Source organism: Peromyscus maniculatus, chromosome 2 (genome assembly GCF_049852395.1).
Source record: "Peromyscus maniculatus bairdii isolate BWxNUB_F1_BW_parent chromosome 2, HU_Pman_BW_mat_3.1, whole genome shotgun sequence".
Taxonomy (NCBI): Eukaryota; Metazoa; Chordata; class Mammalia; order Rodentia; family Cricetidae; genus Peromyscus; species Peromyscus maniculatus.
The window spans coordinates 20,930,257-20,941,902 of NC_134853.1; the positions used below are offsets into that span (position 1 = coordinate 20,930,257).

Genomic DNA, 11,646 nt, shown 5'->3' on the forward strand with positions numbered 1-11,646 from the left:
AAATTTGCAGGAGAGGTTTTTTTAAAAAAATATTTGCAGATGAATTCAGATGAGATACAATTACTTATTTCTTTCTTTATTTAGACAGGGTCTCATTATTGTAGCCTTAGTAGCCCTTGATCCCCCTAAATAGACCAAGCTGGCCTCAAACTTGCAGAGATATGTCTACTTTGTTAACTCCAGATGCTGGTATTAAAGGTGTAAGCCACCACTCCTCACGTATAATTACACAATTTATTATAAATTATGTTAAATTACAGTTTTCACTAATTTCTTACAAGAAAATAAGATAGAAATCCCAAGTATTGTTTTCAAAATTATTGTATCTAATTCTGTTAGATATTTCACTTTGACAATTTTTTACAACTGTTTTTTAAATGTCATTGGGTACATTGTTAAATTGTAAATGAAGCATTTAAAAAGAATCTCTCATCATAAACAGTAGTAGCATGATGAATTACTAGATTGCATTTATAATTCCTTGTATGTCTTAACTCAATACTCAGCATCAAATAACTATTGGTAACTATGAGATTTAATTATTAATCTCCTGATCACACAGGTCAGAGAAGAGTCAGCATCACAGCTGATGGCCTGGAGTGAGATTATGGCTTATTCACACCAATAATCATGTACTTATAACTTTAAATCACCTCTATTAATCCCAAACACAGCAGCAGATACCACAGTGAGCTAGAAACCCAGCCATGCATAGAGCTAAGGGCATTTGTTTCCCTGTGTTTGCTTGGATTTTCCGAACTAACTGAGGGTTCCTGATTCCACAGTGCTATTGTGTGGATCAAGTGATCCCTGGTCACAAAAATACCCTGGAGACTGACTCCCCTGGCGTCCAGGTTCTGAGTGTGGTCAGGCATTCCACATGCCTAGCCGATGAGCTGTCTTTGCCGTGATGAGAAACTTCCTTCTCAGGTTTTGTAACTCCCAAGGAAAAGTAAAATGGAAAAAGCTATTTAGAAAAGTAGAAGTTATAAGAAAATGCATGCATAAATCCTGTTCAATTAATTTCTAAGATCAGATGTATCTTACTGGTCTTTTAAAAAGATATTCTTGCCCAAACAAGAATTTTTATAATATATGCATAAAATTGCAAACATCTGCTATACTGATTTCTTTAGTGTGAACGGCAACCAGATATTGCTAACTATATCTTTGCCGTGCATACATGGGATACTCCAGTTTTAGTCTCCTTTTATGTGGTTTATTGTATTATGAAACACATTAAGACTGAGAGAAAAGAAACGACCCCCCCAAAACCGATTCCGTAGACCCTTTTCTCCTTTTTGCCTAGTGTCTGAATTTGTCTTGGAGAGTGAAGTTTTTAGTTAGCGTACTCATTTTATGACAGTGCCCTTCTAAAGCTTCGGGTATCCTTGGCGTCCTGAGACTAACGGAGCATAACTCCCAGTGTGGCTCACTCCCAGACTGCTGCTGAGTGAGGCTGGGGTGCAGAGTCCGTGCTCCGCCAGGGATCCGGCGCTGTGCTCAGACTCCTACAGGACAAATGTACCCACTAGACTGGATGTGAAGCCTTGCACGATCTGCCTCAGAAACTCATCCCTTGAAGGATAACGGGACTCGGCAGGGTGTAGTTACGGGCTCCTCCTCATCCCTGTTCCCGGGATTTGACGTGTTTTTCACAAGGGAATCATGCTTGAGTTAGAAGATCAGAGGAGTTCTTTCCCGCCACCCTAACCGGATTCTTACAGGGAAAGGAACCTTAGCATTCAGAGACCGCAGCCTTTGGTCCTCCAGTCCGAGGTAAAAGCAACGTCTTCTGAGTGGGGCTGCAAGAGCGCGGGTGCAACTTTTAGTTGCTGACTAAGCGTAACGGGACCGCAGCCTGCGCCCGCGCCTCCCCAGACCCCCAAGTGCATGAAAGACGAGGGAACCAGCATGGTCAAAGCCGGAGCTCTTAGAAAGCCCCGTGCTCGGAAACCTGCAAAGGGAGCAGGGGAAGGAGCCAGGGCTCATGCGAGAGCCAAGGGGCGAGGGGGGGGGGAGGGCTTCCGCCCCCCTCACTGCCCCCTCCTGCCACCCTCTCACCCGGACAGCTGTTCAGCTCTTGTAATTCATTGGCTTCCCCCGCCCCGCCTTCCAAATACCACCCCAATCCAGTTTAGCCCCCTGCCTCACCCCTTTGACCTAATAAGGCCATGCACACTGCAGGAGACCTATATAAAAGTCAGGACTGTTGGGGACTTCGCAGGACAACTGGAGCAAGGAAAGGAAGGAGCTGTCCAGCGCTGAGAAACAAGAAGGTGACCATGGCTAAGGAGTGGGGCTACGCCAGCCACAACGGTGAGTAGAGCCCTTGGCATTACACAGATGTGCTGGCATAGGAGTAAAGAACTAGCAATGCTAGCATGTAGTGAGAACTTTCAGGTGCCCCATGCTGCTGGTCCTTTTAACATGGTTCACTGTTTTCCTTTCCACCGAGGAACCTGAAGCTCAGAGATACACTGTAACTAGTCTAAGGTTGGATGATGTGTCTGAGAAGTCACTCAACTCCAGATCAGGTCTGGTTGGTCCTTACTCTGTGAAACTGAGCAGTGAGCACTTGGCTTCTTTAAGCCTGGGGCCCTGGTAACAATCATTGCTTTGATTATGAGTCAGCCCTCAGCCATGGGCAAGAGAAGAAAGCTGCAAAATAATGCAAAATCATGTGATCATGTGTGATTCATTTCAAAGATAAGCTTTTCAGGTTACATGATTCCTAAGCGAGAGGAGGGACTACATAGACTGAAATACTCTTCGAGCATAGATAAGCAAGGTTCTAAATAGGGTTGAAATGCAAAGTGCTATGTTGCTTAATCTGAACCCAAGACCTTTCTGTAACCACTTTCTGGCCTATGTGTATTTTGTTGGCTTAGTCCACTGGAAAGAGACCTTGGGTTGTACTATTAAATAAATAAATTTCCTTCCTTTTACTTCTTAGGTCCTGAGCACTGGCATGAACTTTATCCAATTGCCAAAGGGGACAACCAGTCACCCATTGAGCTGCATACTAAAGACATCAAGCATGACCCCTCTCTGCAGCCCTGGTCAGCATCTTATGATCCTGGCTCTGCTAAGACCATCCTGAACAATGGGAAGACCTGCAGAGTTGTGTTTGATGATACTTATGACAGGTCCAGTAAGTACAGCACTTAGGAAGGGTCATGTGGGTGTTTTCAGTATCTGTTGGCAAAATGCAATTTGTGACACAGTAACAGAACTAGTGGGGAGGGGGAGAAGTTCATCCTTGAAATGGAGATGACATTTGACTTGGCTCTAGTTGTAAAGAATTATATTTATGCAATGAAGAAGAATGCCATACCCTCTAACTATGGTTACCCTGTTGCTGAAAAATGGCCATGTGCCCAAGCTAAACATTAGCTACACATTCCAGAGACAGAGGATGGTTGAACAGGGAATGCACATGGACTTTTTGACTACCAAGAGATAAAGTTCTTATGTTTCCTGATGGTATGGAAAACAGACTCTCTCAATCAGAGAGAAATCAATTGGGTCATCTCTTCCCTGGATAACTGGAAGGAGGCCAGTCAATGGGAAAAGGTAGAGCCACTTTTGAGTTCAGGTGACCTGGGTTCAGTACCTCACTGGGGATCAACCAAAGAATCTTTGTGGTGAGTGTTTCTGATGTATGTGACCACTTCTTCTTGGGGCAATGTTAATGTGAAATTGGAAACATAATATAATTTTTTAAGTCTACACTAGTAAGCAATCTGTGAAGTAAAATAAGACTAATTTGACTTTATTTCAGACAGGCTTGGTGGCTGTCATCTATAAACCCACTCAAGAGGCAGAGACAAGAGGTTTGCCACAAATATGAGGCTAACCTGGTCTTCCTAATGAATTCCAGGCCAGCCAGAGCTAAAGAGTGAAATTTTGTTTCAATTAAGCAGGCTTTATTTCATTGCAAACAAGTCTAAATAAGAATTATTCTTTAGTTATCAAGAATGCAGTTTCCTAGAACAACATTCCTCATAAGCTAAAATTTCCTTTATTGATATCCATGAATGAACATCCCAATGATATCATAAGAAATAATGATAGAGTGAGTGATCACTTCTCCTTTCCAGTTAAGGAAAAGGACAGAAGCTTACCATTTCCTGGGCAGTTATTTCCTGCTGCTCTTTCCCATTTTTCCTTTGCCTTAAAAGCTGAAGCTCCATTTGGAAGGAAAAAAAAAACTAGAAACCACAAGCAGAATCACATGAAATACCATTTTTAAAAACAAAAATTGAGTATTAGAGATTTAATATGGTTTAGTTCAATAAATTAGACTCATATCCAGATCATAGCTATTCTCAGTGATTGGACAGGAAACTACAAGTCAAACCACCTCCTTCCCATCTGATCAAGCTGGTTCAAGACTAGCATTATTGCTGTAGGTCTGCACTGTGGGTTTCCCTGTGCCACTGAAAGAAACCAAGTCTTTCTAAAATAGCTGCTGCCACAATGCTATTTCATTGCTAAATCTTGATTTTAGGGTTTCTGTACAGTTTTCAGTATCCTTTGGAAGATATTTGAACCTTTAAATTAATCTTCAGGCAGAATGAATTGAGATCAAATTACAGGAGAGATTTAGATAAGTGCTATACAAGCCCAAACTAATGCCTAAGAATGATACATATGTCATACATACATACATACATACATACATATACATTTATATAATGATGATATGTACTGGTCCACCCTGACTAGCTTCCTGGGAAATTTCTGAATTTTGTTTCCTCTGCCATGAGCAGATACAATCTAAAGTAGATGTGTATGAGAAGTACCCCTTTTCATCTAAGGAAAAGCACCACTGAAAGTGGGACACTCAGAAGGAGTTCCTGCCTGCTCAGTGATCCCTCACAGGGCACTGTGAGATGAGCACCATTTAGGTGCTTGATCTCAGTTAATCCTCACAGCAGCTCAAAAAGTGCTGGATTATTATCACCTTCTTAGAGATTCAAAGACCAGTTCAGAGAAGCGGAGTATCTTGCCTGAGATCACACAACGATGAGGGTGTGGGCTCAGAAATGGTACTTAAATCCTGTCAGGTGCCCAGCTCTTCCCAAGAGTGCTGTACTACTAGCCTGTCCTCGGGTTCTTATAGTATATCTGCTACTTTAGTTTGTTTCCTAAAGTGTTAAAAGAACAAGATAAACAAGCAAAAATGAGAGAGTAAAGAAAATCCTTGCTCTGATATATTTTGACTTCAAGTTACAAGCACTTGGGGATGGCTCCATATTCCCAGAAGTTGACGTCTTTTACCCATGGAGTCTTCTGTAGAGTGCTGGTTTCAGATAGGGTCCTGCAGAGGTAGGGGAACTCACCAGTCACCTTATTATCTTACTCACAGTGCTGAGGGGTGGTCCTCTCTCTGGACCCTACCGACTTCGCCAATTCCATCTTCACTGGGGCTCCTCGGATGACCATGGCTCTGAGCACACAGTGGATGGAGTGAAGTATGCTGCTGAGGTAGGGGGAACTTCCTGATCCACACTAGGTCTCAAATCATTGAAACTGAAAATTTAAAAAACAACTTCAGTACTCTTCCTGCTTTAAGCCTCCCACTCATAAAGTGAAGCCACCAAAGGTCAGAGAGAAGTGGTCTAATGGGTCAGCATCCTCAATGAAGACTCTCCAGATTATTTTGAGAAACGGGCATAGTCTTGAATAGAACCAGACCAGTAAGGCAGCTAATGTGCGTGAAGCAACTATGTGCATTAGCTGATTTGGTCCCCACTAAAACCACTTGCAAGAGGTTACAGATAGGCAACATAATGGTTACATAACAGAGGCAAGGGGACTGGGCTGGTCTTCTCTATACAGACTGGCTCAGATATCTCTTTTATGAGTATAGATAATGCTTCAAAAACAACATTTAGTAATCATAAGAAATCTTTACTTTCTGCTTGCTTAAGGAAGTATGCTTGTATATGTATGCACCTTGTTTAAGGCAGTAATTTGCAAATGGAATAAGACAAACCACCTCTCATTTTCATTAGGACATCAAGTCAAAATTCATTCTTCAAAAATCGAGAGCAAAATTCATTCTTTCTGTTTCACTCTTTTCCAAAGATGTTGATGAGCACTAGGATGAGATGGAAGTGTAATCCTGGCAGCACACTATAGCTGATCCCATTAGGGGCATCACTGAGTACTTAACTGTTGGCTACATAAAACTTGAAGAAACTCCAAGTACTACCCAGGCTTGGCCTGGCTGGCTTCCAGATTAGATGAGATCCAGCACATTTAGGGTGGTATGGCCATTTCTCTACAGGCAATCTAGAAAGCTAGGGTAGAGACCAATAAATTATTAGGACTGTCTTCCTGGCTCGGCATTTCCTCCACCAGTGGAGAAAGTTCAGGCTAATTTTTTTCCAAATGTGGAAAAGGCTTGGAGTGCGGTATTTGTACATGGGATTATCTCACATTTTTGAACTTGAATATAAACATTTAACAGCTATAAACTATTCTCTTGCCATTTTAAGTAACTCAATATGGGCAACTTGATTACTTAAGCTGTGCTCATGTCCTAAATTAAGATATGCTTGATGCCAGACACTGGAACTCTGTCCATGAGGAGGCAGACAATTTCATATCCCCCTTTTTTTGAACTATTGAAATTTTACCGAAGTATTGCTTATTAATATTTAGAATATCATCAACTTCCATGAGAGTGTTCAGCAATAACCTGGAGACTGCACACATTTGGGTCTCTTGGGGATAATAATGCTCATTTCTGCATCCTAAGGATTTATCTCACAGCCTGTGTTTGGTGGTTGCAGCTTCACCTGGTTCACTGGAATCCAAAGTACAACACCTTTGGAGAAGCCCTAAAGCAACCCGATGGAATTGCTGTTGTTGGCATTTTTCTGAAGGTGAGGTAGACATTGATGGTAATTTTTTTCTCGTTCAGAATGCAATTCCTTACTAATGTTTAGTAGACCATGCATTCCATTTTCCCCTTGTATTTGAAGCACGTGTGAGGCAGGGTTTTAAAAAGCTTATGAAGGCAAAGGCAAGCGCAAGGGCGAGTGTGAGTATGACATGTGTTCATTTTCTTTTCACACCACTCTATTTCCATCACACTGGAAACCAGAAAGCCAGTGCGGGGAACTTCTGGGATGCCAAGTGCCTGGCTGGACCTTCCCCCAGCTTAATGGGGCCACCACCCACAGGATCTCAGGCTAGGATGGCACAAAGAATGTGTGTGTTGTTCAGCCAACCTTGGTTTAAAGAGGACTTAGTGACATTAACACATGAACTTCATGGTAACCCAATCTGAGTTTTAAGCCAGCGAATGACCTAGTTTGTTCTAGGTTCTAAATTCACTGGGAGGCTTGTGAGGGGAAAGACTGTAAGTTCAGTTGTGGAAACATAGTTTACTTTTGCTTTGGCTCTTTTAAAAAATGGAATGACTTTGCAGAAAGAGTCAAGGAAATAGAGTTGAACCAACATGTAATTTTGTGGTTTTGTACTTCAGAGAACTAAAATCCAAATTTAGATCAGAAAATATATATTCAACAGTCCTTCAGGGTGAATAAACTTATATTTGGCTCAACCTAAGACTATGGAAGAATTATAAACACCAATTGCATGTGGATGGATCAAATAAGCTTTTATGATGATCTCCAATTATAGAGGAGGGAAAAACATCTTATTGGATGCCTATTTGCTTACAGATAGGACGGGAGAAAGGGGAGTTCCAGATTCTCCTTGATGCCCTGGACAAAGTTAAGACCAAGGTAAGAGCAAATCAGATAAGGACTGCAAACCTACGTCCAAACATTTCAATTGTATTTGAATTTTGGGTAAAGCCTTCCACTGTCTGATAGATATCTTACCTTTGCATACAAAAGTGAATGCCAGGTATTTGTTAGTGTCGAGTCCTTAGAGCACTTTCACATCTGTTATTTCATTTGTCAGTCAGCCTATCAGATAAGGACTTTCCCCAGGAAGGTAAGTGAGGTTCCGGTGGTCTACCCCTGCTCCATGGTGAGCACAGGATTTGTTGAGGTTCTTCAGGCCACCCACGGTCACTCTTTCAATCCTGGTATTGTCCTTCCTGGCAGCCTCTATATACATATTATTAACATTAACATAATTAATGTTAATTAAACATTAACAACAAACACAATTTGGTTATCTTTGAGATTATTCAAGTAGCTGCTTTTAAGTGTGGACACTGGAAGAAGTATTTTGAGCATGAAATGTACTAAAGTGAAAGTCTTCAAATCAACCTCCAAGAAGTATTCTTCATTCTCAGTCTCCCCTGTGAGAAAGGACAGGGTAGCAGCCCCACACAGCGTGAAAACAAGGACTAAAATACTGCAGTGACTGTAACAGATCAAGTCAGACATAAAGCAGATTCCTTTTCGCCTGAGGTTCGCTAGTGAAGGGCCTGAACCTGTCCAAACGCCCGCTTTCCTTTCCGTTCTCATGAATGAATAAGTGAGGCCTCTAGGGGGCGCTGAGTGCACGTGCCGCCTTAGAGTGCCTGCTCCTGTCTTCCAGGGCAAGGAGGCTCCGTTCACGCACTTCGACCCGTCGTGCCTGTTCCCTGCTTGCCGGGACTACTGGACCTACCATGGCTCCTTCACCACGCCACCCTGCGAGGAATGCATCGTGTGGCTGCTGTTGAAGGAGCCTATGACCGTGAGCTCAGACCAGGTGAGCGCAACCGCAGAGCCCTGTGTGTGAACTGTGGGCTGAAGGCATTTGCTAAAGCCGAAACACATAGACGCTGAATGCCAGACTGCTGGTGTGGTCCTCAAATGTCTCACAGGTTGCCCTCTAGAAATTCCCTCAGCCTGTTCAGCTTTATCCAAGGGACTTTCCCAAGGGTAGTGGGACAATGCAATCTTGAAAGAGCAGGTGGGATCCTGAACTGGGTTTATGTAAGAGTGAGGACTGACTAGGAGATGGGGTGAAATCCGGGTCTGAGGAAGAGAAAGACGCAGAAGTAATTGAGCAGGACAGGTTTTGAAGAGTGCTGCGCTCCTCCAGCTTTTATCAGTAGAGAAACATACATCAATTTCTCCACAAGGACAACCAAGCACAAATTTCTCATCCCAGTCCCAGCCTGTTTACTTCCAAGAGTTCCTGGCTGCTCTTCTCATTCCTGCCTTCCATTTATCTAACGAATGGACTGGTAACATGTAGACGGGTGCTTCAGGGAAAGCTAAGTGGGTGTGGACATGGAGAACATAGGTAAAGACGTGAAACACATAGGGCTCACAGCCTGGAACATGAATGTCTCACAGTAAGATCAGCTCACCAGCCTGACTCCTTGGCCCAAGACAGTGGCTTATATGTTTCTTCCTGGGTGAACCCAAGAGTAAACTGACGTTAAAACAAATAAATGAATAAAATAAGGATTAGCTTTAACAGTCTTGTTCACAGGTATAAAGATTTTAAAAGTGGAATGACAATTTTTAAATAAGGAAAGTTAAAACCACTTTATTACTAAAGCATAATACATCTTTATTATTATTATTATTATTATTATTATTATTATTATTATGTTTTGTTTTTCGAGACAGGGTTTCTCTGTGTAGCTTTGCACCTTTCCTCAAACTCACTTGGTAGCCCAGGCTGGCCTCGAACTCACAGAGATCCACCTGGCTCTGCCTCCCGAGTGCTAGGATTAAAGGCATGTGCCACCACCGCCCAGCTATCTTAACTGTAAAAGTACAACATGTGCGTGTATATGCATGTTGCATGCATATACATGTGAGTTGGTCAGAGGACAGCTTACAGCCCTCTGCCCTGTGGGTTCTGGGCATCGAAGCTTGTCAGGCTTGCCACAAGCACTTTTACACACTGAACCATCTCAACTACCGAGACATTTACACACTGAGCCATCTCAACTACCAAGACATACTGTTTTTATGAGAACTTCCTATTTTCTGATCCTTTAAGGAAAAAAAGAAAAGAAACGGTTATCATTTTAATGGATAGCCCGATTTTAATTTCTTTCTCATCCTTTAAAGTAATTTCATAAATGCTTGAGTTGATTACACAGTGGAAGCCTGCCAAGGTTTTTCTTATTTGCAGGCATACAATAAACCTTTCTATAAACTCCCTTTCTATGTAAAATGTATACTTCATGCTGACCCCTCAGTTTACAACGGGTGGGAAAGGTGGGTCTCCAGAGAGGAGGGGATCCTGGACGTAAGGAACTGTTTATGCTATGTTTGCCAACTCACGCCACACCCCTGGAGACTCGGCTTGTGGTTTGCCTGGCTGGCTTGGAGAGCCAGCGGTTTCTAACCGTCTGTTTCCCTTTGCAGATGGCCAAGCTGCGCAGCCTCTTCGCCAGCGCGGAGAACGAGCCCCCAGTGCCTCTGGTGGGGAACTGGCGCCCTCCGCAGCCAGTCAAGGGCAGAGTGGTGAGGGCCTCGTTCAAGTGAGGCTCTGGATTTGCCCTCTTCAGGAAGAAAACTTGCTCCTGAAGAGTTGCCTGCCTCCTCCTGGTGCTCTGTTTTCTAAGCTGTTCTAAAACACCTAGAGGGAAAAGAAGTAGTCACATGAAATAGCAACGCCTTTTGACACTGTCTAACCCAGAAGCATGAATTTCACACCTAACCTTTGTAATAACCACCTTTTCTATAAAATTAGTATTTCTAGTATGGGTTCAATGAGAAGAAATAGATAGAAGAAGAGATATAGAAGAGATAGAGACAACAATGACTTACTGAGCATATTGAATTTCTCACAATCTCAGGACTCCTGTTTTCCAGCTGAGTTACTGATATTACAGAAGTCATGCTGTGTGCGTGGGTACGGAGATGTGTGCCCACCGTTAGGATCGTTGTGTTTTACCTCTTAATACCAGCAAAACTCCATTACTCGCTAAAATTTTGCCTACTACCAAGTTTGTCTGGTTTAAATTGTCTGTAAAACACACACACACACACACACACACACACACACACACACACGCACACGCACATACACACATATGATCAGGTGTTTTAAAATGTTTGATCCAGCATTTGAATTTCTTCTCCATAAAGATGGTTTTCTTTGTCCAAAGCAGGGCCATTTCTTTTTTATTTCACTACTTTTATCTTTGCATGCTTATTAAAATAATAATAGTAATAATAAAAATAAAAACTGTCTCTGGTGTCTTTTGAGTTTGAGGTTGGAATAAATGATTCCTGGAACAGGAAGGCGTGGATGACAACTTGGTCACAGAAACTATAAAGACAGGGTGCAAATGACAAGTGGGTGTATGCTCTTTTAAAACTGAAGACTTAGATTAAAACATTTGTATTAAGGTAGCATATGAAGTGACAGGTTTCATTATGGCCCTTTCATGCATACGAGTCATCAGTATACTTGGTACTAATTTAGCCCCTCCATCACTGCCCTCCCACTGCCCCTTCCTCTGCTTCAACATCACACGAATCCCACTGTCCTCCCCTTTTAAGATCTGTCTTCTCCCCCCCTCATGATCCCCTTTCTAGTTTCCCGACCACCCATAAGTCTGTAGACATATATTATTTTAAGCCTAGGCCTTATTTGTCTTTCTGAGTCTGGCTTATTTCCCCTAATAAGATTGTATTTGGTGTGCACAATTAATGGAAAAGCAGTGTAAATGACAAAAATGGAGGAAACCCA

The 11,646-nt window shown here is 42.4% G+C and overlaps 1 protein-coding gene across 2 annotated transcripts; it reads left to right on the plus strand.

Moving 5' to 3' along the window:
• The first annotated feature begins 565 nt into the window (after positions 1-565).
• Ca3 (carbonic anhydrase 3) lies at positions 566-11,144 on the plus strand. Of its 2 annotated transcripts, none has more exons than XM_015988211.3 (8): positions 566-1,779; positions 2,228-2,319; positions 2,957-3,154; positions 5,375-5,493; positions 6,807-6,899; positions 7,704-7,766; positions 8,536-8,691; positions 10,314-11,144. In XM_015988211.3, the coding sequence occupies exons 2-8, from the start codon at positions 2,286-2,288 to the stop codon at positions 10,431-10,433; spliced, it is 783 nt and encodes a 260-aa protein (XP_015843697.1). In that variant the 5' UTR covers positions 566-1,779; positions 2,228-2,285; the 3' UTR covers positions 10,434-11,144. The 2 variants fall into 2 exon arrangements, with proteins under 2 accessions (XP_015843697.1, XP_076419937.1); XM_076563822.1 differs by having other exon boundaries at positions 1,442-1,779; positions 2,188-2,319.
• Positions 11,145-11,646: the final 502 nt, after the last annotated feature.

Coding starts and splice junctions, on each gene's coding strand:
- Ca3 (XM_015988211.3), top strand. CDS start 2,286: ATGGCTAAGGAGTGGGGCTACGCCAGCCACAACG. Junction 6,900..7,703: donor TTGTTGGCATTTTTCTGAAG/GTGAGGTAGACA, acceptor ATTTGCTTACAG/ATAGGACGGGAGAAAGGGGA. Junction 7,767..8,535: donor TGGACAAAGTTAAGACCAAG/GTAAGAGCAAAT, acceptor CCTGTCTTCCAG/GGCAAGGAGGCTCCGTTCAC.